This window comes from Lissotriton vulgaris, chromosome 6 (genome assembly GCF_964263255.1).
Source record: "Lissotriton vulgaris chromosome 6, aLisVul1.2, whole genome shotgun sequence".
Classification (NCBI taxonomy): Eukaryota; Metazoa; Chordata; class Amphibia; order Caudata; family Salamandridae; genus Lissotriton; species Lissotriton vulgaris.
In genome coordinates this window covers 73,105,647-73,132,163 of record NC_141694.1, presented here as the reverse complement: position 1 = coordinate 73,132,163, position 26,517 = coordinate 73,105,647, and the positions used below count along the sequence as shown (strand labels likewise).

Here is a 26,517-nt window from a genome sequence, read left to right as displayed (position 1 = left end):
GGTACACATGTAGGATGAGAAGAGGAGCGTATCTTCAGCATCAACCACGAAGATCTGAAGCATCAACCACAAAGATCTGAAGGCAGATGAGCCTCGGAGGGAAATGCTGTAGGAGAATGTCAAGGCCGACTCTCCTTTAGAAGAGATAGAACCCTACCCTTCGAGGCCTTCTCCCCCGATGACATCTCCTAATACCAGCTAATTGTTGAAAGGATAGTAGAGGCCTTATTGAGTAGAGATGGAGGTAGAAAAGGAGGAGACCTGTTTTGTCCTCGAGAGACACTCATACCTACATATTTGAGGATCAATAGCTTTCTATGTGCTCCCAACATTGTACAACAAGGCAGGGAGGTTTTCACTAAACCAACAACATCCAAAGCAGACAAAGAACAAAATACAGCGATTGAACACCACACCCTAAGTATTTTCTGGGGCTTTGTAGAATCAGATTCACTGATTGTCTCTACATCTAGGAAAAGAGCAATGTCCCCAGCATCCATGGGGCTCCCACCAGACAAGGAAAATAAAACAATGGAGGCAGTAGGATTGAAGATGTAGAGCACTACAGCCATGCAATAGTGGATCACCAATTCCAATGCACTGCTAAATAGATATGCTCAGTAATACTAGGAGGATATAAAAGACCTAAAGTCACACCTCCCAGACGAATAAATGGAGCAAAGAGCATTATTAAAGGTGAAAAAAATGGAAATTAATGCTGAAAATCGGTCTTCTATGCTGCTGATACAGCAGGTAGGCACTAGCTAGGGGGAAGGTTATGAAAAGTAATGTGTGGCTACGCATCTCTGGCTTTAAGCCCGAGGTACAATCATCCATGATTGACAAATCCCTCAAAAGAAACAAGCTCTCTGCCCCAGGTGTAGACCAAGCGCTGGAAGAAATAAAACGAGCATTGGCATAGCCAATAGGGCTCGCTTTTGGGATCTTATATTTAGTACCGCAGCACAATATCCTTGGTGCAACAACATCAACTTATCCATGGGTAAACCTTTATAAGGTCCCAAAAGCGAGACCTATTGGCTATGCCAATGCTTGTTTTGGAAGTAGCATAGAGGAGAAAAAGCCTCCTTTGGAAGGGAGTCTGAAAATGCTTGTTTTCTGTACAATGGCACAAAGTTAAGAAAGCACATAGGTGGTACCTGGTGGTGAAGACCAGATGTTTTCACAGTGAAATCCTAGGAAGGCATTTGCAATGTACCATAATGCCAGGAGAAAAAGCAATGGCCTAGTTAGGATCCCAACAAGAATCATTAGTGTGCTTGGTTAAAGAACAGGAGGATCAAATAGAGCAAATATTATTAGCAAGTGGTAACACAGATCTGAGGATCTAAGATGAACATCGCTAAAATGTTGTGCGTACAGTCAGATTCACAGCAGACTACCCTACTTACAATGAACAAAACCTGTCTTCTAATTTCTGAATTTCCATTTCCTAATAAACAGACTGAGATCGGGACGTGGCCCATGCACATGTTTTCTTTGGAAGGAGGCACCTTGAAATTACTAAAATGTTCCACTCCAAAAATCTATTGGGCACAGTTCCTGCGGACCAGTACTATGTTTCGGCTCCTTTGGCGTTGAGAAGCTGTGCAGTTACAAAGAGATCTAGGCGAGAAAACTGCAGTACATGCTCCACAGTCCTCTGTCAGCATGTGGGAGCTGCATCGCAAGCTTCGTCCAAATCCAACACAAAAAGATGTTGTGGTCTTCCTCACCACCTTACATGAAGTGAAGCCTCAAATGAGTGCTCGGCAATGCAAGGAAATTAACTTTGCTAAGAATTTCTGAATTTACGTCCTGTAACCTGCATTTATAAATTTAGAAACCATCACAAACCAACATTCTTGAGCTGTTTTTTTTTTTCCTTCAGCTTTTTCTTTTTTTAAGATCCATCCTTCATTTTGCAGCTTGGCACTTTCAGTTCAATTCAATAAAACACTGCAAGTCATCCCCTAAAACTATGCTAACTGAGGCAAAGGAAAGTTATTAGAGTTTGAATGTTGCATCTCTAATGTAAAGCTGATTATCGACGCAAAGGAAAAGACGTGACCCCAAACATTCCCTTCCCCCCACCTCCTCAAAGTTGGCTCTCTAATTCTGATCTGAAAAGAGGAAGCTTTAACTGTTTGCCACAACTCCTGTACTTACAAAACAAGCCGTGCTGCCGCGAACTGGAGTGCGCACAGGCGCGAAAGTGGAACGGGAGTGCGCGTGCGCAAAAGTGGAACCCACAAGTTAAACTGATCTCGGTCCAGATGGCGCCTCGGATGGTGAAAGCTGACGGGTGCGTGTGTGGGAACGCAAGCGCTAGGCCATCAAAAGCACGGGGTAGCACTTTCAAAACCCCGCTTACTAAATGGCTCGGCAGAGCAGCGCATGCGCTGGCTCAGGCGATACCTAAAAAGCAGATGAGACTGCCAAAGCAATGGGAGCCTCATGTCTTTAGTAGACCTCCCTTTCAAAGAGGCACTTTTCAAGATGAAAGGGGGCAGGAAGGGCAACTGTTTGCTTCACAGAGCCGAAACAGCCAGATTCCAGAAAGTGTCAAGCCAGGGACAGTGGCAACATTAGCAAACTTAAGATCAGTTTCGAGGCAGAAGGAACACAAGAGGCAGAAACTCTAGAGGCTCTGCCTCAGGTACTTTCAAGTGACTCAAACTTCATTCCCCACAGTCACAATACGCCTTTTGGAAGAGAAAAAAGGACTTCCTTAAAAACTGGGAAGCTATATCGACAGAGAAGTGGGTTGTAAATATAATTTGTTTTGCTTTTTGCATAGACAAAGTACCAGTTTTACTGAAGGACCAGTTGCAAATCTTACACAGACATGTACAAGAGTTCCTTGCAAAGGATGCTATGGAAAAAAGTGGCACGATAGGAGGGAAACAAAGGTCTGTACTCAGTTTACTTTCTTGTGCCAAAACAAGCCCTAACTACGCGCCCTAACTTAGACCTGCGCTTTGTGAACAGATATAAAAATACACAAACATTTCAAAGACAACATTGCAAGATGTAATCCCTTTGCTTGACAAAAGGGACCACTTAGCAACTGTCGATCTGAAAGATGCTTACTTTCATACACCGATTCACATAGCACACAGAAAATACCTCAGATTTATAGTGGAAAAAGAAAATTACCAAGGTAAGGTCTTGCCAATCGGAATAATGTCTGCACCAAGAGGCTTCACTAATACACTGCAAGTGGTAGCTGCACTCCTCAGAAGACAAAGCAGCCATGTTTACCCACACATAGACAATTGGCTGGTCAAGGCAGACACCTTAGAACTTTGTCTGGAGAACATGACACAGGTAGTGTCCCTTTGGACGCTGTAGGATTTACAGTGAATCTTGAGAAATAGTCTCTTAACCCACAAACCAGGAAATCATTCCTGGGAGCAGACTTCAACGCACAATTGTCATTGCCTTAACCTACGACATGGAAGGTTCAGGCCATAGTCATTCACATTCACCTCTACCAGACGTCACAATCTCTGACAGTGAGGAAGGCAATGAAGCTTTTAGGAACGATGGCCTCCTGCACCCACCTCATTCCCAATACCAGGATTCAAATTAGACCAGTACAGGAATGTTTACACAATCAGTGGGACCAGGGGGGGCAGGCACTGAAGAGAATCTAGTGGCTGATTCAGACAAGGTCAGCAAAGAATTGAGGTGGTGGCGTGCAGTAAACATGCTCAAGGAGAGACCTTACAAAGCCCCTCAACCACAAGTTATTACTCCGATGGATGCTTCAATGATGGGCTGAGAAGCACACGTAAATATCCTAACGATAAGGGAGTTGTGGTCAGACAGAACTCTACTAAACACATCAATTTCCTGGAGATAAACATGATATTCCTTGCTCTTAAAGTCTTCCGTAGTCAGATCAGGTGGAAAACTGTAGAAATTGTAACAGACAATACCGCAGGAATGTTTCCATCAACAAGCTGGGGGGTGGGGAGAATGACACAGCATCATAGCCACTGTTGCGATTCACTCAGAACATTTGGAAGTGCAAATATCTCTCCTGGAACTCCTGAATCTACCCGAGGGCACGCTTCAGCTTCATATCATCAGGGAAGCCCCTATAGCAGGAACCATGAGGCGTTATGCCTTTAAGTGGAAAAGATATGTAACCTGGTGTCAATCCAAAAGATTTAAACACATGATCCTGCAGGACACTATAATGGTCCAGTACTGAACCCATTTAACGAAATGGAAACTCTCATACGCCTTGCTAAGAGTACATTCATCAGCCATACCTAAAGGGCCTACACATACAGAACATTTTCTCACTTCCAGCAAGGGAGGTGCCTCCTCCACAGTGGAATTCACACTTTGTGTTGGCAGGGTTGACGAAGACACCCTTTGAGCGGATGCACAAAAGCAGCACTCGGACTCCTTACACTGAAAACAGAATTCTTGGTAGCTGTTACATCTCTAAGGAGAGTTAGTCAGATGAAGGCACTAATGTTGCAGAAACTTTACGTAGCGATATACAAACATAAGGATAAGGTGATTGAGGACACAACTAAAGTTCTTACCAAAGGCTTATTCTCCCTTTCACAGAAACTAGTCTCTCAATATACCATAGTTCTTCCAGATACCTACAAATGCTGCAGAAAGGGCCCTGCACAGAATACATTTCTGGAAAGCAGCCATGTACTACCTGCAGGCAACACAGCATCAAGAAAATAGCAATTCACTTCTAGCTCTGGGGACAGCTGCTCTAAGAATACCATTGCTAGATATATTGTACAGATGATCTAACTATGCTATTGGCCAGCAAACAAACCTTTGCTTGACAAACCGAAGGCGCACTCCACTAGGAACAAGCATTTTCAATGCAATAGGTCTCACATTTGCATTCTAAATGAAAATGACTTTTATTTATGTGTTTTTAAAAGCAACACATATATAAAAGGCATTGCTATGTTTAATGCCAATAGCTCAATCTCTCTCAAATGTAAGACCACGTTAATAGTGGCCCAGCCCTTTCTTTAGACGCTGCTCGCCGTATTCAGGTTACAGTGAGCAACATCCAATGAAAGGGCCGTGGCCAACATTAAAGTGAAAGCGTGTTTGGGGTGCTTTCATCCAAAGTGAAACATTTTTTTTTTAATTAATAAAGCTTCTGTAGAGTGGCCGCTAAAGTGAAAACGGCTAGCGCTGTTAAATAAATAAATAAGCGTGACCACTAGTGAAAGCAAGCTGTACTGTAAATTAAATAAGTGCGGCTGCTAAAGTGAAAGCGGATTGTGTGTTTAATTAAATAAGTGTGGCCGCTATAGTTAAAGTGGACCGCGCTGTAATTTAAATAAAAATATTAGCAATAATTTAAAAGTTTACGGAGTGCTGCAATGTCGTGGATGGAATATGGAAAGATGATTAATAGAATGGTGCTCACCAACTTCATAAAGCAGACTGTATAGCAACACAAGTAAAAAGTCCAGTCGTTATGGGCGCTTACAAATGCAGAAAAGGCGGTACGAAGGAGGGACTACTAAGCCTATTTTCAAATGAAAAGCAAGGCTTTTGGAAGGACCGTAACAGGAGCCAATTGAAAAGATGGGCGGGAAATGGATAGAGCTTCTATGCCATACCTCAATAAAGTATGCCTCACAGAGCATTGCATGCGCTGCCCAGGCTCGACCTAAAAAGGGGGCCATGTTGGTCTTAACGGCTAATGTCTCCATTCAGGAGATATGCAGAGCCACCACTTGGTCTTCTCAGCATACATTTACAAGGCATTACTGTATGGACTTACTCTCACGCAAAATGTTGAGGTGGGGTAGGCCCTGCTGAAGAACATTTTTGCTTCCACTACCTCTCCTGCTAACCACCGCAATACTGCAAAATAATCTGTGCAAAGTATGTGAATCTAGAAGAGACTCCTTGCTGCAAAAGCAACCAGTTACTTACTGTAATTATCGTTTTGCCTTGTAACTCTTCTAGAGTCCAACATGACACTTGAGCCTCCCCTCAGCAGTAGGTTTGTGGAGAGGAAAAGAGAAAAGGAGAAGAAAAAAAATGGTGGTCAGGCACATAGGCCCTGTGGGATTATGGTCACGTCATAGGGGCTCTGACATGTTGACTTCCAAGCACAAACAAACTTTGAGAACTATTGGACCTGCCCCATTTTGTAGGGTTATGTCAAACTTGTATGCGTTCTTCCTCCTATTTCTTTCTGACCTGTTTTTGTTGATTTTACTTTACCACTGCTAACCAGTGCTAAAGTGCATATGCTCTCTATCTAAATTGTATTGGTGATTGGCATATTTGATTTACTGGTAAGTCCCTAGTATAGTGCACCAGGTGTGCCCAGGGCCTGCAGTACTGATTGAGCCACCCACATGAGTATCCCTGCAAACATGTCTCAGGCCTGCCACTACAATGCCTTGGAGTGTAGTTTTAAACTGTGATTTCGATCTGGCAAGTGCACCCAAGCCATCCCTAACGTAGGCCCAAGATAACCCAATGGGCAGGGTGCAGTGTAATAGTGAAATACGGCTAATTTAGTTTTGCCTTGAAACATATTTTAAGTGTCAGTTCCCATTGGGAACGGATAGAGATTTGGAGTATGGGTCTTTGAACTCACAATTTAAAAATACATCCTTTGGTGAAGTTGGTTTTTAAATTGTGTGCTGGAAAATGCGACTTTTAGAAAGTGGGCATATTCTTGCTTAACCATTCGGTGCTTCTGTAGACTACACGTCTGGGTTGGCTGACAGTTGAGCTCTTGTGCTTGCACTCTAGGCAGTTGCACAAAGGGAACTGATGAGGTGTGCCTTGCATATCCTGATGGCCATCACCAGGCTGATGGGTCTTCCTGAGCTAGAGGGGTGGTGATTTGTGGAATGAGACTGAGAACATCCTGCATCTGTTGCTGTTACTCTAGGAAACACACGCACACAGTAGATAATGGGAGCTGTGCAGATGTTCATTCAGGTGCGAGAATCTTTGTCTGGACAAAGGAATAGGTTGGTGAAGTTTAATTCGACCAACAGGTACAAAAGGTTTTGAGGATGGGGACTGGCCAGAACTATCTGCAGCCTGGCATGCCTAGTGTGAATTGACATACACAAATGATTCACCACCTTGTCCTGGACAAACGTATGGTCCATAAGTAAGGCAATCTTCATTATGTTATCTGTGAACCCCTTGTACTCTTTCGCCTATGTCCTGCCAAAGGATAAAACAGTGCTCCAGACTTATGGGGATGGAGCAGGCCTTTAACAGAGAAGAGCTTGTAAGCAGTCTCCATGCAGAGGCACAGGCATGTGCCCCTGGGCTAGAACCACGTTGCTTCCGCCACTAGTCTCCACATAGCCTGGAATTAGATTCAGTAGACTGCATCATTCATAAATGTGTGCCTTTAAGAAGGACTGAGGGTTAACAGATCACCGTTGATTGCTTCTCTAAAAACTCCTTCTAGACGAAATGATCACATAGTTGGGTGAAAGACATACTGCATTATCTTTTAGGCCTCACAATTCTATTTTTAACACTGGACAAACCTTCAAAAATGTGTGCATTGTACATCTTCTGTGAAATTTCTTACCATTTCAAAGGTTCAAAATTACAAATATTTTTTGCCTGTGAGAGACTGATTTGAGCAGATAATGTTGTGTGGGAACAGTAATGTTCGAGGCATGTGGGCTGCTGAATTCATATCTTAGCATAGATCGCTGCCTAGTGTTGGGTCTGGATGTTTGCACCTTGTTGTCTTGGAAGAGTCTTCGAAGTATCACGAGATAGGTGACTCCTCCCCTGGACTACAGTGCGCATGGGCATCTTCTCCATCCTCAGATTGTTTTTCTCGGCCATTGGGTTCGGATGCACTTCGACAACTCCAACTTCGGGACTGAAGTTTTCCAAGATTCAAAGGCCGAAAACCTTATACTTTCGACAGTATTATTTCCGCTCTGTATCCCTCGACTCAACAACTCTTTCCAGCTATATCTGGCCGTCGAAGCGGGCCGTTTGGCCTTTTCGACGCCACGTGGGCCTCCTGCCGAAGGAAAGGACCCCGTTCAAAAGATGCCCACATGGTCGATCCAAGTTTCCACATAGCGACAAGCATACAGTATGCAAGAAGTGCCTGGGGCCATAGAACATGCAGAGAGGCCTCGGACTGGTGTTTCTCAGAAACTACGACCTGCTTATTAGCTAGGGTAGGCAAGTTTATCCACCAAGTTAAAATGGCACTCGATTCCCAACTAAAGGCTACAGTTCCGACGTGCCCCGACAGTGGGCTTAGCACTCCCCCCGTCGCCCCAAAGTTGTCAGCCTACATTTAACCCAGGGAGTCGTCAACAAGCAATTGGAACTATCGGACTTAGGTACTTAATCTGGGTCGGCCAAGGGTCTGATGCAGTACCCAACAGTTGTCATCTGGCTCCGCAGTGTGAGTGTGGATGTCGAACTTCTATACGTCTCTCAGACTTTAGTAGGCGTGGTCTCATGGTGAAATCATAACTCTTATTCTTTTAACAGTGCCCTGACTGGACAATAGTAGTTAATACGGTCAGTCTTGTAACTATATAGTTGCACTAATGGTTTTACTTGGTTTTGGCCGAGAAGGTGGGGATGGGCATTTTACTGCATTTTATTGTAATTCATTGTATTTTACACTGTAAAGATTTTAAGTAATCGCACAGTTTACCAATAAACACACAAACAAGTGCCTGTCTCCGGAGCAAAAACGAAGAAAACTGTCCAGCTTGTGCTCAGTTCCGGTCGAAGAAAACTATCTGGAACCGAAGAGCTGCCCGACTAGAGATGCAGCGGCAGGCAGCAGAACCAGAAAACATTTTTGATGACGAACATGAACTTCCAGAGGCAGCGGACTCCAACCTAGAGCTAGTCACCGTAGAAGACTAGTCGGACTCCGATGACGAGATCACACCGGGGCAAACCGTGAGTACCAAAGCCCCAACCCTGCCTCCACCTCCATCCAAGGCTCTGGTCAAAGCATCGCCTGAAGGCCTTAGCCGAGACCTAAACACAGCTTCAGAAGCCCCGCCTTCCGGCTCGGCTCCGAAGACTACACCTAAGCCTTCCGGTACACCGGGACCGAGCAAAACACTTCCCAAAAAGACCGTAGACTCAAAAAAGGCCACAGAGCCGAGAACGGGTACTGACACCAAAAAAGTAGTCGACCCGAAAAAGAATGTCGACCCAAAGAAGGTCATCGATCCGAAAACGACCGTCGACCCAAACAAAAGTCGTCTATCCAAAGAAGACTGTCGACCCGAAAAAGGTTGTCGATCCAAAAAAGACCGTCGAGCCGAAAAAGGTAATCGAACCGAAAAAGGGTATCGACCAGAAGAAAGTCGTCGCACCGAAGACTACCGCCGAGCCGAAGAAGGCGTCGAACTGAAAAAGGCAGTCGACCCGAAAAGGCCCATTGACCCGAAAAAGACGGTCGAGCCGAAAAAGACTGTCGACTACAACAAGACTGTCGACCCGAAAAGAGCAGTCGAGCTGACAAAAGACGTAGAGCCGAATACAGCTCCACGGAAACATAAGGACAAGACAGCGACCGATCCAAAAATCTCGGTGCTGAAGCCACGGACAGTAGAAAAAGAACTTTTTCATCCTGATCCAGTGAGCCCAGACCAAAATAGACTGTATATAGGACCTGAAACAGGACATATAGCAGTTTACAGTAAGAACAAGAGAAGACTGGACACTGAAGCTCTTTCTCCTGTTTTTCCTAAGAAAAAAGACTTTGGGACATCCCCTTCAAAACCTTTTACACCTCCTCCTTTCACTCCTAACATGCCTTATATTCCATATTCTCCTACACCTCCACATTATGATGAGGGAGAAGACATGGGTGAAGATCCTCAACAGGATTTGATAGACCCTGACGAGCAAGGAAACCAAGATACCACATGGGATGATCAGAATGACCCTGACGACTCATATGACACACAACCCATACCCGATCCCTCGACATACCCCACAAAGCCATCTCCTACTGACGACACTGTCGCTTTTAACCAGCTAGTAGACAGAGCAGCTCAGTATCATGGCGTAGACATGCACACTGACCCTATAGAGGAAGATTTCCTATTTAACACCTTCTCAACATCAGAGAAGACTGTACGTATACTACCTATGTTAAAGGGAGTACTAAAGCATGCACCAGACATCTTTAAAGACCCAGCTAGAGCACGTGTCCTCAATCCAAGAATTGAAAAGAAATATAAACCAGCCCCTACAGACCCCTCTTATATTAAGTCTCAGCTACCACTAGACTCTATAGTTGTATCTAACGCTAGGAAAAGAGCAAATTCGCAAACAGGTGATGCCCCCCCCTCCTGACAAGGAGTCAAAGATTTTAGAAGCCTCAGGCAAAAGAGTAGCTTCTCAAGCAGCAAATACCTGGAAAATTGCCAATACACAAGCTTTCCTAGCACGCTATGACAGAGCATAATATGATGAACTGGAAGGGTCATTACAACGCCTACCAGAACCCTATAAGGCAAAAGCAAATGACCTTATACAGGAAGGGAAATTCATCACCAACGCATCCATAAAATGTGCCCTTGATGTAGCGGATACATCCGCTAGGTCTGTCAACACTAATATGTTGGTTGCTACGCCGGCATGCCTGGCTCCGCATTTCTGGTTTTAAAAATGAAGTGCAATCTACCATACTCGATCAACCCATCAACCAGGATTCCTTGTTTGGCCCTGCTGTTGATACCATCTTAGAAAAGATGAAAAAAGATACGGACACCGCTAAGTCCATGGGTGCACTTCAATTTCAACAGTCTATGATCTCCTTTCGTCGCTCCTCTTTTCGAGGCTCAGGCAGAGGCAACACATCCCAGGCCTCTTCCTCATTTAAAAGTACTACCCAAAGCACCTTTAATAGAGGCTCCAATAGAGGAGGTTATAGAGGGAACAATAACAAGGGCAGAGGACGTGGTGGTAACAACACCAGAGCCTCCATCGCCACCAAACAGTGACTTGTTCACACTCCCTCCAGACCATTTAACACCAGTTGGAGGGAGAATAACACAATTTCTACCAGTCTGAAACGCCATCACGACAGACAGGTGGGTGAGACAAATTATCCAGTATGGCTACTGCCTGGAACTCACTTCTACTCCACCCAACATACCGCCCAAACACCATCCAATGTCCAAAGAACACATCACGCTGTTACAACAAGAGGTGCTCTCCATGCTAGAAAAGAGTGCCATAGAGCAGTCCCATTTCAACATCAAGGGACAGGGGTATACTCTCTATACTTTCTCATTCCCAAAAAAGATCACTCAGACCAATATTAGACCTGAGACCTCTGAACCAATACATACTCTCAGAGCATTTCCATATGATCACTTTACAACAAGTACTCCCACTGCTCCAGGAAGACGACTTCCTTGCTACATTGACCTCAAATATGCATACTTTCACATCCCTATACATCCAGCTCACAGGGGATACCTCAGGTTCACAATAGAAGGTCACCACTATCAATTCAAAGTTCTCCCTTTCGGAGTAACTACAACACCAAGGGTTTTTACAAAATGCCTAGCAGTAGTAGCAGCACACCTCAGAAGGCAACACATCCATGTGTTCCCCTACCTCGACGATTGGCTCATAAAAGCCAACTCATACGTACAGTGTGCCAGCCATACCTCACAGACAATCCAGCTACTGCACATTTTAGGATTTTCCATAAATTACCCAAAATCACATCTGCAACCCTCCCACATACAACAATATCTGGGAGCAACAATAGATACCTCAGTGGCGAAGGCATATCCAAATCCAGCCAGGATACCCAACATACAGTCTCTCATTCAAAGATTTCAGCCACAACACTCCCTGCCAGCTCGAGTGTTCATGCAGCTTATAGGCATGATGGCCTCCTGCATATTCATCGTCCCTCATACTCTGCTTCAAATGCGTCCCTTACAGGAATGCTTAGCACGCCAGTGGAACCAAGCTCAAGGACAACTAAAAGACCTAGTGTTGGTAGACAGTCGCACTTATAGCTCTCTGCAGTGGTGGAACCCACAAAACCTTTCCAAGGGGCGACTGTTCCAAGAGCCAGTTCCACAATTAGTATTAACAGTGGACGCATCACTGACAGGTTGGGTAGCCCATCTCCTTCAAAACACAGTCCAAGGTCTCTGAACAGTCAAACAAAAGACACTACATATAAACCACTTAGAGTAACTAGCAGTATTTCTAGCGATGAAAGCCTTTCAGAAATACTTGTACAGCAAGGCTGTGTTAATCCGGACGGACAACATGACAGCCATGTACTACATCCAAAAACAGGGTGGGACACACTCTCTGCAGCTATCTCACCTAGCACAGAGCATATGGAAGTGGGCGATTCCACAAAACATTTATCTCCTGGCAGAAAACCTCCCAGGAATAGACAATCAGATAACAGATCTACTAAGCCGACACAGTAAACAAGTACACAAATGGGAGATTCACCCGCACGTTCTTCACCCATTCTTCCAAGAGTGGGGACATCTAGAAATAGATCTGTTTGCCACAAACGAAAACTCAAAATGCCCATCCTTTGCCGCCAGGTTCCCACACCCGTTGTCACAAGGCAATGCGATATGGATGAACTGGTCAGGCAGATTTGCGGACGCTTTTCCACCAACACCACTGATTCCATTAGTGGCACGCAAACTAAGGCAACAGTCACTCACAATGATCCTGGTTGCTCCAACATGGGCAAGACAGCCATGATACACAACACTCCTGGAACTCTCTGTAGTCCCCCACCAAAGGCTGCGCCTTTCGCCACAATTGCTAACACAGAACCATGGAGAAATCAGGCACCCAGATCCCAATCAGATGAACCTAGTGATCTTGCTCCTGAGGTCTTAGAGTTCGGATATCTTAACTTGCCTCCCGACTGCATGTACATTATCAAGGAAGCAAGGCGCCCCACTACCAGAGCATGCTACGCAGTTAAATGGAAAAGATTTGTAATTTATTGTAATAATAATCAAATCAATCCATTAGATGCCTCCATCCAAAACTTAATTTGTTACCTGCTACATTTTCAGAGATGTAACCTAGCATACTCATCCATAAGGCTACACCTTGCTGCTATAACAGCATATCTTCAAAACAGACCACATGTCTCCCTGATTAGAATACCACCTATCAAAGCTTTTATGGAAGGACTTAAAAGAATTATCCCTCCAAAGCATCCACCTTCTCCAGTCTGGATCCTGAACATAGTACTTACCAGACTCATGGGACCCCCCCTTCGAACCACTTCATTCATGTGAACTACAATTCTTAACATGGAAGGTGGGTTTTTTAATTGCCATCACCTCCCTCAGACGAGTGAGCGAGTTACAGGCGCTAACCATTCAAGAACCTTTCATGCAAAAACACCACAATAAGGTAGTACTCCGTACAAACCCTAAATTTATGCCAAAAGTTATTTCCACTTTTCACATCAATCGGTCCATAGAATTGCCAGTTTTTTTTCAAAACTCGCAGTCCGTGGCTGAAAGAGCTCTACACACACTAGACGTTAAAAGAGCTCTGCTATATTACGTTGACAGAACAAAATCATTCAGAAAGACAAAGCAACTATTTGTTGCCTTTTTACCACAACATAAAGGTAATCCCATTTCCAAGACAGGAATAGCCAGATGGATCGTTAAATGCATTCAAATATGCTATGAAAAAGCAAAGCGCACTTTAGCAGTTCCCCCAAGAGCACACTCCACGCGCAAAATGGGGGCATCCATGGCTTTCCTAGGAAATATTCCCTTAGAAGACATATGTAGGGCAGCTACATGGTCCCCCATACACACTTTCACCAAACACTACTGTGTTGACGTGCAAGCTAAGCAACAAGCTGCTGTAGGCCACTGCAGCTGGTACAGGCGACCACCGCTAGAGGAGAAACTGCTATACAGTCTATGCTAAGATATGAATTCAGCAGCCCACATGCCTCGAACGCAAAATGCTACTTACCAGTATGCATCTGTTCTTGACATGTAGGGCTGCCGACATTCATATCGCCCACCCTTCTCCCCGGTGCCTGTCACAGCTGCAGGGTTACCTTCTCAACATATATTTTTATGGTCATCTCTTACTTTTCTATGCTCTATCTTTGCCACAATGGCGAAAAACAATCTGAGGATGGAGAAGATGCCCATGCGCACTGTAGTCCAGGGGAGGAGTCCCCTATCTCATGTTACTTCAAAGACTATTCCAAGACAGCAAGGTGCAAACATCCAGACCCAACACTAGGCGGCGATCTATGCTAAGATATGAATGTCAGCAGCCCTACATGCCAAGAACAGATGCATACTGGTAAGTAGCATTTTCCATTGCAGCCAAGGGCCATATTCTAGTCAATCTATTTTACTACTTGTATGTCGTGTGACTTTTCAATATGAGGCATGGTACAGTTTCAATATTCACATGAGATACTGTCTGACAAAGTTTTTGGGAATGTGGGTAATCTTGTGTGATTTATGGGAATTACATGGGAAAAATGTACTTCTCATTCTCTTTTGCCTCTACCCCTCAGATCTGGCAGTTCGGAGAATGGGTGGACGTGGTAATCGATGACAGGTTACCAGTCAAGGATGGCGAGTTGGTATTTGTGCACTCCGCCGAGTGCACGGAATTCTGGAGCGCACTGCTGGAGAAGGCCTATGCCAAGTACGTGTCCATAAAACTCCAAAGATGGCCTGTATCTTGTGTTAAGAGTTCCTACTCTCGAGACTAAAAAGAGGGACAACACCAATAGAGATTTAGAAAAACTTTACAATATTCTGTATCAGCCATATATTAATCTTAGCTAGAAAATGAAAGATTCATATCCAAAATCTTATGCAAACCTTTAACTGTATTTGTGTGAGTATGTGAGACAGTTACTAGGTATGAATTCATCATCCCCCAGAGTGCTCGGTTATGTTATGTTATGTTATGTTATGTTAACACGTATTTATAAAGTGCACGGCTACTCCCTGGAGTGTCCCGGCGCTAAAAAACAGGCTTCTTATTCTTCAGATGCCTATTACTGGTGGTCGCAAGCCGGGTCCAACTTTATTTATTTATTTATTTAATTACTTGTGAAGCGCGGCTGCCACCCAAAGGGTATCCTGGCACTGAGACTGCATCTGTCCTGCGGGCATGCTACCAATTACATTGCTCTACGGAACAAAAAGGTCTTAAGATCCTTTTTAAAAGGGATAAAATCTTGTCTACCCCTCAGTGTCAACGGGAGGGTGTTCCAAAGAGTGGCGGCCGTAAAGCTAAAAGCACGTCCACCCATCCTCACTCTATTGATCCTGGGGACCGTCACCAGAAACGCGGAGGAGGATCTTAGGGGTCTGGCAGCGCGATACCAGGAGAAAAGGTTTTGGAGCGGTATCGGCCCCTGTCCGTGCAAGGCCTTGAAGACGAGACAGAGCGCCTTGAAGGAGATTCTCTCTTGGATGGGTAACCAATGAAGGTCTGCTAATGCGCCAGAGGAAGAGGCAGATCGAGGACGGGATAGGGCCAATTTCGCTGCTATATTTTGGATCCTCTGAAGCTTTAGAATCAAGGTTTTTGGTGCTCCTAGAAGTAGTGCGTTGCAGTAATCTAATCGACTAAGAATAGAACTGCGCACTACCTCTGCCCTTGCCTCCTTGGGGAGAAGCGGTAGGATCTTGCGTAGGGCACGAAGTACGCCCATACAGCCCGCTACGGTTCTGTTCACAGAGGCCTCAAGCTGCAGATTGGATTCAAACAAAACTCCCAAATTGCGGGCCGACTCAGCAGCCTCTACCGTACCTGGAATAGATGTAGGCCAAAAATCGTCCGGAAGCGGACGAGGGGTACGGTCTAAGGAGCAATGGAGAACCTCCGTTTTGGATCCATTAAATTGAAGCGAGTTGGCTCACACCCACTCTGCTGGGGCTGCCATGCAGCAGTGGAAGGCGTCTCTCGATATTGCCCTGGTACCCTCAAATGAAAAAATCAATTGAGTGTCATCGGCATAATTGATGACAGATATGCTGAATGACTTTATCAGGGCAACTTTATGAGTAAGGGGAAGATCAATACAGAAGTAACTCTGGTTACTGTAACTAGACAATTGTTGCAGAGGACAGGCTAAATCATCTATATTGGACAGTTTACTCCAGGTATGAAGTTTAAACGGGAGGTGGGAGTAGAGGTTTAGTCTTTGTGTTAGAAAAGTCTGGAGCTGAAAATAACATCCACCTGTGGTTTAACCAGGTCAATGGGAAAATGTCAGCAATATAGAGCAGGAAAAGTCCGATCTTGGATGTCATTATTTTCACAAGCATGGAGACACGATGGGGCACATGGGAGATTCCAGATTAGTTAGCAGACTGGCTGCAATAGGCGGTGCGGGATTCTCAGCCTAAAACTGAGTCTGTTCAACCATGCCAGATAGTAGGAGATATCCTTCAAGGATTATTTCCTATGCGGAGAACTGGAGGGTAATTATTTCTGTTCTGAGAATCCATTCTCTTGCAAAGGTGTCTCTTAGCTCTTAGAATTCAGATTTTTTAAAACGAAATATCTTTTGAAGAATAATGCCTCAAGGGTGTATCTTATGTGCTTGAACAATCCTAGAAGGAAAACTTGATTAAAAAGAGTGCTTTTAACAAGATTTGTCTTGTAGCTTTTGTACAATTCAGAGGACTATTTCTGTAAATAAATTAATTTTTATTTATTTATTATTACTATTTATTAAGCGCGAACGAATACCCGTAGGCGTCTCGGCGCTAAAACTAACTACGTGAATCTCCAGAAGGTGCCGCTATGAAATTATTGGTTAAAGAGCCAAGTCTTTAACTGTTTGCGAAAGAGCAAGAGTGTAGGACTTGTCCTAATTGACTGTGGCAGTGTATTCCATAGCTTGGGGGCAGAAACCAGAAAGTGGCGGTCGCCCCAGGAAACTGTTCTAGTGTGAGACACCACTAGTTGATTCAAGGTAGTGGAACAGATTTGTCTGGAGGGAATATAGGGAGTCAGTTGATCCTTAAGAAACTGCGGTCCTTGATTGTGGAGTGCTTTATAGACTATACATAGAGTCTTGAACTTAATCCGATTACGGATTGTCAGCCAGTGATAGTTCCTTATTATATCTGAGATGGGTTTGAATTTAGGTGTCCTGGAAAGGAGTCTGGCAGCCGCATTCTGTATAGTTTGCATTTTATTAGTCACACGGATCTGGGCATTTACAAATAGACCATTACAGTAATCCAGGGCGGATAGCACTAGGGAGCTTACTAGAGTTTTTCCAGCTGTGTGAGGCAGAAAAGGGATCATTTTTCCTACTAGTTTAAGTTTATGACAGGCTGTGGCTGCTGTTTTGTTGGCATGGGCCATAAACTTAAGGCCTTAATCAAAAACCTCTCCAAAGTTCCTCACCCTGGAAACCGGTTTAGGAGGAGCTCCGAAGGATGAGGGCCACCAGACTGAAGACTAGCCTGGCCCAAAAATGACCACCTCAGTTTTTTCGGAGTTAAGCTTAAGACAATTGGAAGCCATCCACTCTCCAATTTCTAGCATACCTCCTTGAAAACGTTCTGCCACCCTGTCTCCATCACTATTTATAGCCAGAAATAACTGTGTATCATCTGCGTAGGAGGTTAGGCTCATCCCGTAGGCTTTGATGACTTTAGCCAGGTCCGACACATAGATATTAAACAGTGTCGGACTTAGGGATGAGCCTTGAGGAACCCCCCACGGCAAGGATAGCTGAGATGATTTGAAAGATCCCAGGGTGACCGCCTGAGTTCTCCCAGCCAGAAATGAGGCCAACAAGTCTTTTGCAACCCGCTGGATGCCCATTTTTCCGACACCTTCGACCAAGATCTTATGGTCGACCGTGTCGAAAGCTGCAGATAAATCAAGCAGCACCAGTACAGCTGTTCCTCCCTGATCCCGGGATTAAATGTTTTAAATTGTTGACTGCCTAAAGGCTTAAGATGACGTTTCCGCTGCCAACAGGTATGAAAACCTTCTGCGTTTACAGAAGCGAATAAGACTCTTGAAACAGTAACTTTACTTCACTTCTAGCTTCATGGATTTGAAAGACCACAATAATGTACGAGTTTAGTGTGTGTCGAGCTTGAATATGTTTTGTTGCGACTTCAGTTTCGCACACTTACTGCCATTAGTGGGTTTTGATACTTATTCATCAGTTTCTCACTTGTAAAATTTAAATATGTTTTAAGACTTCTTGTTGTAGGCCGTTTAGAGTGGTTTATGTAGTAAGTATCAAAGGCTGTAAACATGTTTTATTGCTATTGAGTTTATAGCCATTTTTTTCTTCAGTTTCTTACTCTAATATTCTGTTTCTAGCACTGATAGGTGGGGAATGTGTTTTCATGAGTTTCATTTGTTTCCAAGATTTAGTTATTTCTTTAATTTCTCACACTCGGGTTGTTTCTAACGTTAGGCTGAGCATCTGCTTTGTCAGGTTTCATGTATTTACAGTCGTTATTCCTTATAAGGTACTTGTACTCCTGACTTCCCCAAAATTTGTTTGCATTTAGTTCCCGTACCACTGTACGCAAACACCGCTGTGCTCCTCCCTTGTACTGTGAATGAATGGCAAGAACTTTTAGATGGTTTTATAGTTTTATGGAGGGGTTGAAGCTAGAGGACAATAATGCATTTAAAATTTTAACTTGTGGTCCAAAGAACACCCACTCAAAAAAGGTTTTTATTGGAGTAACACCAATAATGAAAACTATGAACTTCAGCTACTTGGGTATCTTATTTAATGGCAATTGGAGCTGGGATCGATGAATTCCTCGGGTCCCAATTAATGTTGGTGGTGTATGAAACACTCTTCAGGTTCGTTAAGAACGTGGGACATAAGCCGCCTAAAGAATTTCCCATGCTATAGAAAAGCTAATGCCTCTCTGTGGGCACATAAGGAGCTGGTGTGTGGGGGCACACGCCTGTGAAGTCCCTTCAGGCAGCAGAGAATAGGTTTAAAAAAGGGCTTTTAGGATTTCCCAGATCCACATCGTTTTATTTCCCATCATGAATTGGAGCTATGATTTTTTGAAGACATGGTGGGCGTGGCGCCCTTTCTGTTATGGGTTAAAATGTGGTCCACACTGGAGCGAAATTTCACACGCAGAATTGTGGAGGATTGTCTGAAACAAAGTCACATGCTCGCCAAACCTAGGAATAATTATGTAAAAAGTACTCTTTAAGACCTAGGGTTGAGCAGTCTCTTCGAGACTACATTTAAGATTAGCTCACCTTCCAAGGTCCAGGTTAAGGACATTTATTTTGCCCATAAAGAAAAGTTTACATTTCTGAAAGCTCTTGATAGGGCCCCAGTGCATTTGTATATTCCACTCTCAACTTGTAATGTTGTAATGTAGAGCTCTACGTAACGTGGATAAAAGCACCAAAACACAGGTTGTATTTAACTTGGCTTAGAGCCAATATGATTCATTTTTTAGGGGCTTTTCCTGTTTCTGGTTCCTGGTTTGCTCTATTTCTATGCTGTCAGTGTGGTTGAGTTTCTAGCCAATCAACCAAGCACTTCATGCTATTTGGCACTTCGTACTCTGCTTTTAGAACTGTTTGTATGCCCCATTTAAAGTGGAAAATGTTTCAACACACACCAAGAGGGGTCTAATGGTTTCACAGCACCTTGAGTCTCCAACAATTTGTTATGCAGTTTTCAATTTTTATCATTCAGGCGCTGAATTGAAGGAAAAAATATGCCACATGATTTATCTATGGTGCTTGTATGATCAGTGATGTATACGTTATTAACTGAAGTTTTATGATATGGATCTGTTTTGACTTTTATATTTGTTTTAAATATCTGCTTTTATGGTCATATGTGTGACCAAATAAAGATTTATTTGACATTGACAGGCTTTAAGTATGTTTTGTGGAGTCTTGCATATCAGTGGAGTATGTTTTCATGACTGTCACACCCATAGGCTCTGTGTACGTTAGGTGCTGTACCCTCAAAAGTAACCAAACATGCTGGCAATGTGTAACCATCTGAAAGGTCTCCACCTCTGGTTCATTCACTGATTTCTTCCTACCCCTCTCTTTCAGGCTGAATGGCTCCTATGAAGCCCTGTCTGGAGGCAGCACGACGGAGGGATTTGAAGATTTCACGGGAGGCGTGGCCGAGATGTACGACCTGAAGAAGGCTCCCAAGGACCTGTACAGAATCATCCGGAGGGCGCTCGCACGGGGCTCCTTACTGGGCTGCTCCATTGATGTAAGGAACTTTTCTGTAGATAAACCGAACAAATTCACTTGATCACTCCTCTGTCATATGGCAGAGCTTTCCCGCAAACTATAGCTTCCCTTGTGTCATTCGTCTTGGATATCCATCAATTACACTGATTTCCGGTTGACGGAGACATGGGTGAATGAAGAATTATCCACAATTCCTAACATGGCATGAATAATGATCTGTGTGTGTTCTTTGGCTGGGTACGTTGGAAATTAAGTTATAAATATATTTAGAAATGTTCTTCTGGAACCTTTTCGAGAACCTTTTCAATGTGTACCTTGTTGCCTGTATGTAGATAGCGCTCTGGTTAGTGCCTCCTCTTCGTGCTTAAGAGCTCAGGTTCATTGGCTGCAGTGCATACGGTTTCATCAGATTCTCATGCCGGTGAGGGGCGTCCACTGATGGAGTTCTCAGCTAGACCTTACCTATAGTCTCATTACTATGCTGTTCGGGTGGTCTGTGATTGGCTTCCAGGATGGGGTCCATCCATTGTAGGGTTCCTCAGCCAGCCTTTTTTCAATGTTTATTGAGATCCTCCACAGACTTCAGCAAAAGTAAAGGTGTTGACACTGTTGTAGCAGCCATTGGGCATGTTCATGAAAGGAATCAAATGGCTCCTTTCAGAGATTGCGTTCGGCCTTCAGTCAGTCCAGCACTAGGATCCAGGTTTGCCACGCGGGCCCTCCACTGGAGTGAGAGAAGCCATAAATCAGCTGAGACAGAGGCTTCTGTGCAGCAGTGGACAGTGGCTGGTAGTGCCTTTCTGCAGTGGTGGACAGTGGCTGTTAGTGCCTGCGTGCAGTGGTGGACAGCGGCTGGCAGTGCCTGCGTGCAGTGGTGGACAGCGGCTGGCAGTGCCTGCGTGCAGTGGTGGACAGCGGCTGGCAGTGCCTGTGTGCAGTGGTGCACAGCGACTGGTAGTGCCTTTCTGCAGTGGTGGACAGTGGCTGTTAGCGCCTGCGTGCAGTGGTGGACAGCGGCTGGCAGTGCCTGCGTGCAGTGGTGGACAGCGGCTGGCAGTGCCTGCGTGCAGTGGTGGACAGCGGCTGGTAGTGCCTTTCTGCAGTGGTGGACAGTGGCTGTTAGCGCCTGCGTGCAGTGGTGGACAGCGGCTGGCAGTGCATGCGTGCAGTGGTGGACAGCAGCTGGCAGTGCCTGCGTGTAGTGGTGGACAGCGGCTGGTAGTGCCTTTCTGCAGTGGTGGACAGTGGCTGTTAGTGCCTGCGTGCAGTGGTGGACAACGGCTGGCAGTGCGTGCGTGCAGTAGCGGATGTTGAGCGGTAGTGCCTCCCTGCATGCAGTGGCGGAAGGAGATGTCTGTAGAATGTCACTGGAATACTCCAGAGGCGGATTTATAAAAAGAAGAATATAATTGTCATGCTAATAAAGTGACCACCCTTCTCATTCATTGTGCTCTTTAGATAACCAGTGCCTTTGACATGGAAGCCGTAACGTTCAAGAAGTTGGTGAAGGGCCACGCTTACTCCGTCACAGCTCTCAAAGAAGTGAGTTTCTTGTCATTAGATGATGTTCATATGACTGGAGTGCTGCAGCTCACTGATTAAAAGTCAATTTCTGTTCCCTTGGCCTGTGATAGGTGAATTACAGAGGTCGCGCGGAGCAGCTCATACGCATCCGAAACCCCTGGGGTCAAGTTGAGTGGACCGGTGCCTGGAGTGACAAGTGAGTGACAGTTTTACTGCAGAGGTCAAAAATCATGGAATGAACACTGTAGGGGAATCCTTTATTAACCGCATCGCTGCTGCCGTTATTTTTGCGCTGTGCGGCTGTTTTCGAATAACCGCGTTACATGAGGAGCTCAGCTCGTCATCCGCACACGTCACCCGTGGCTGATGACGAGCTGAGCTCGTCATCAGCATCGAAGGGGTTAACTGAGAAAATGGACAGTGCCCCAGTCCCCTAGTATAAGTATTATATGGAAGCTCATTGTTTCTCAGTCCCCACCAACATGCACAGGAGTTCACGGTGCCCCAGTAGCTTCCGGTGACAGGCTGGCGCTTCTATGTCAGCCTCACACGGTGATGGTCACCCATGCAAGAAATTGGGATTGTTCTGCTGCTGTTATGGGATGTGAAAACATTAAGTATGAACTCAAGCTAATGTCTGCCTTCTTACTGCCTCTGCTCTCTGCCACAGCTCGCCTGAGTGGAACGAAGTGGACCCTGCAGAAAAAGAAGACTTTTATGTGAAGATGGAGGATGGGGAGTTCTGGTAAGAGAAGGCGGACAAGTCATGAGTACTTTAAAAGCAGACACAACTCATTGGTCTCAATCACTGTTAGAAATGACCTCCTCGCCCTAGTGCCACCCCGTGAATCCATGCAGACTGTTGTCTTGACCATAGATGTCTTTGAGATTTCTTTCCTAGGGATGTTTCTTTCATATTGAAAAGATTATATAAGTTGTCTTCCTTAATGCAAGTTAATACATGAGTATTAAAAGTTTCTGAAATGTAAGCAGATCCTACTTTGGTTATTTCGAAGCAACAGATGTATTAGGCAACTGAGAATCCACATAAATCTCATATAAAGAACAGAGAGCTCTCCAGACATATCACCCAAACAACAGCACCTTCTCGGCGCTTAATTAAACAACAGCACCTCCACCAGTGCTTAATTTCACCCAGATGATTGGCAAAGCCACCATTCTTTGTAACACTAACAAAGGTATCTTGAATTGGAAGCAAACCACATCTGTTTGTCCCTCTATCTTCTGCTGTTCCTTGTTGCTCAGTGTAAGAACCCACTTGATATAGCCTTGGATCCCAAAAACCTTGCTAATCATGGACATTTTAGACTCTGTACGTTATATGTGCTGCACCACTTTTTCAAGCACACACGTCTCTTCCGGTCTTCTAGTGTGCATGTTTGGGGATTGAAGAGACACATTGAAATAAATCCACAGGCTTTATTGGCAGACAATGTCCTCTCACATTAAAAAGCCACAATTATTGAATCTGACTATGTACGTGGATTTAAGGGATCTAGGGCCACATGTACGAAACTTTGAAATATCCATTTCATAATTGCGATATGCAGGGAATCGCAATTAGGAAATCGCTATATCAAATATATGAAACTCTTTTGAATTTCATTTGCGATTCCTAGTGGGTCACAAATAGACCTACCTCCTGAATATGAATGAGGTAGGTCTCTATTTGCGACCCGTCGGCATCGGTAAAATCACATTGATCGTTGCCTTCTGGGGTCAGCAGACCACCATGTATGTGATTGCTTTTAAATGAAGAATTTTGAAATCTGGATGTTTAAAAAATTAAATGAAAAGTTTTGTTTTAATTTCTTAAGAGTAGGCAGTGTTCCGTGAGACCACTGGCTGCAATTAAAAAATGCTTTTACAAGCATTAACGGGGAAGGGGTCTCTTGGGGACCCCTTCCCATTTGCAAATGGGTTATCACCAATTTGAAATTGACAGTATATTGCGCATCTTTTGTGACTGCATTTTGGTTGCAAAACATTCAACATACCACTGTGATTCGGCATTAGGAAGGGACGCCCTAAACAGGTCCCTTCCTAATACTGAATCACACACCCAATTATCAGTTTGGTACTTGGTTACCGAAATGCAAAGAGGGCTTTCTACATCCTAAAAAGCCATTTTACGTTCGCATGTGGGCCGATTCTGTGAATCGGTCCATTTGCGATCAGCAAGAAGGTTGTACATGTGGCCCTAAGATCGTTCAGAATTTTAACCTTATGTTCAAACTCAACGAGTTATTGTTGGCACAATATGAAGAGTCCTATTAAGAACTGTGAATACAATATACATGTTCTTTAGAGCAGTGGTTCTAAACCTCTTGACCTCACTAAGGGCCAGATGTATGGTACTATTTTGTGTTCGCAAACGGTGCGAATCACAAAATGTGTCCGTTTGCAAATGCAAAATGGCCTTTCCTTATGTAGGAAAGGCTTTGGCATTTGCAATTTACGTAAGTGCAATTTTTTGCGATTACCTAAATTGCGAATGCAACTAGGGAAGCGCAATTAGTGAATCCGTTATGCACATGTAAGTATCCTTTCCTAAATGCGAACTGAGCATTTAGGAAACGCTATTACCATCAACTTTAAGTTGATGGTAAACATGTGCAAACTTTGAAAAATGCACAAAACTGCATTTTTCAAAGTGCCATCTAGCGCAAACATACCCATAGGGCATGTGTGTGCCTTACATGTGTAACTTTCTTTCCCGAGGAACTTGTGGCTCTGGATACAGTGATGCCAGAGGGCCCTTTTGCATTGGTGCAGTGATGGTTCTTTCATCACTGCGGGGGGCAGATGCAAGAATGCAGCAGGATCCTTGTGTACAGCCACGGTTCTTGCACCACAGCAGGGGGCAGATGCAATAATGCAGCAGGATCCTTGTGCATTGGTGCAGTAATGGTGCTTGCATCACTGCAGGGGGCAGATGCAATAATGCAGCAGGATCCTTGTGCATTGGCGCAGTGATGGTTCTTGCATCACTGCAGGGTGCAAATGCAATAATGCAGCAGGATCCTTGTGCACTGGTGCAGTGATGGTTCTTGCATCACTGCAGGGGGCAGATGCAATAATGCAGCAGGATCCTTGTGCATTGGTGCAGTGATGGTTCTTGCATCACTGCAGGGGGCAGATGCAATAATGCAGCAGGATCCTTGTGCATTCGTGCAGTGACGGTTCTTGCATCACTGCAGGGGGCAGATGCAATAATGCAGCAGGATCCGTGTGCATTGGTGCAGTAATGGTGCTTGCATCACAGCAGGGGGCGGATGCAATAATGCAGCAGGATCCTTGTGCATTGGTGCAGTGATGGTTCTTGCATCACAGCAGGGGGCAGATGCAATAATGCAGCAGGATCCTTGTGCATTGGTGCAGTGATGGTTCTTGCATCACTGCAGGGGGCAGATGCAATAAGGCAGCAGGATCCTTGTGCATTGGTGCAGTGATGGTTCTTGCATCACAGCAGGGGGCAGATGCAATAATGCAGCAGGATCCTTGAGCATTGGTGCAGTGATGATGCTTGCATCACAGCGGGGGGAAGATGCAATAATGCAGCAGGATCCTTGTGCATTGGTGCAGTGATGGTACTTGCATCACAGCAGGGGGCAGATGCAATAAGGCAGCAGGATCCTTGTGCATTGGTGCAGTGATTGTTCTTGCATCACAGCAGTGGGCAGATGTAATAAGGCAGCAGGATCCTTGTGCATTGGTGCAGTGATTGTTCTTGCATCACAGCAGTGGGCAGATGTAATAATGCAGCAGGATCCTTGTGCATTGGTGCAGTGATGGTTCTTGCATCACAGCAGGGGGCAGATGCAATAATGCAGCAGGATCCTTGTGCATTGGTGCAGTGATGGTTCTTGCATCACAGCAGGGGGCAGATGCAATATTGCAGCAGGATCCTTGAGCATTGGTGCAGTGATGATGCTTGCATCACAGCGGGGGGCAGATGCAATAATGCAGCAGGATCCTTGTGCATTGGTGCAGTGACGGTTCTTGCATCACAGCAGGGGGCAGATGCAATAATGCGGCAGGATCCTTGTGCATTGGTGCAGTAATGGTTCTTGCATAACAGCAGGGGGCAGATGCAATAATGCAGCAGGATCCTCGTGCATTGGTGCAGTGACGGGTCTTGCATCACTGCAGGGGGCAGATGCAATAATGCAGCAGGATCCTTGTGCATTTGTGCAGTGATGGTTCTTGCATCACAGCAGGGGGCAGATGCAATAATGCAGCAGGATCCTTGTGCATTGGTGCAGTGACGGGCCTTGCATCACTGCAGGGGGCAGATGCAATAATGCAGCAGGATCCTTGTGCATTGGTGCAGTGATGGTTCTTGCATCACAGCAGGGGGCAGATGCAATAATGCAGCAGGATCCTTGTGCATTGGTGCAGTGATGGTTCTTGCATCACTGCAGGGGGCAGATGCAATAATGCAGCAGGATCCTTGTGCATTTGTGCAGTGATGGTTCTTGCATCACAGCAGGGGGCAGATGCAATAATGCAGCAGGATCCTTGTGCATTGGTGCAGTGACGGGCCTTGCATCACTGCAGGGGGCAGATGCAATAATGCAGCAGGATCCTTGTGCATTGGTGCAGTGAGGGTTCTTGCATCACAGCAGGGGGCAGATGCAATAATGCAGCAGGATCCTTGTGCATTGGTGCAGTGATGGTTCTTGCATCACTGCAGGGGGCAGATGCAATAATGCAGCA

The 26,517-nt window shown here is 45.0% G+C and overlaps 1 protein-coding gene across 1 annotated transcript in view; it reads left to right on the top strand.

Moving 5' to 3' along the window:
* Positions 1-26,517, top strand: part of LOC147706810 (calpain-1 catalytic subunit-like) — a 581,687-nt gene that overhangs the window by 440,530 nt on the left and 114,640 nt on the right. The window contains exons 5-9 of the mRNA XM_086925938.1: positions 14,570-14,703; positions 20,104-20,272; positions 21,712-21,795; positions 21,888-21,973; positions 22,448-22,522. Of these exons, the coding sequence (XP_086782064.1) occupies positions 14,570-14,703; positions 20,104-20,272; positions 21,712-21,795; positions 21,888-21,973; positions 22,448-22,522 (548 nt within the window). The remainder of the gene's footprint in view (positions 1-14,569; positions 14,704-20,103; positions 20,273-21,711; positions 21,796-21,887; positions 21,974-22,447; positions 22,523-26,517) is intronic.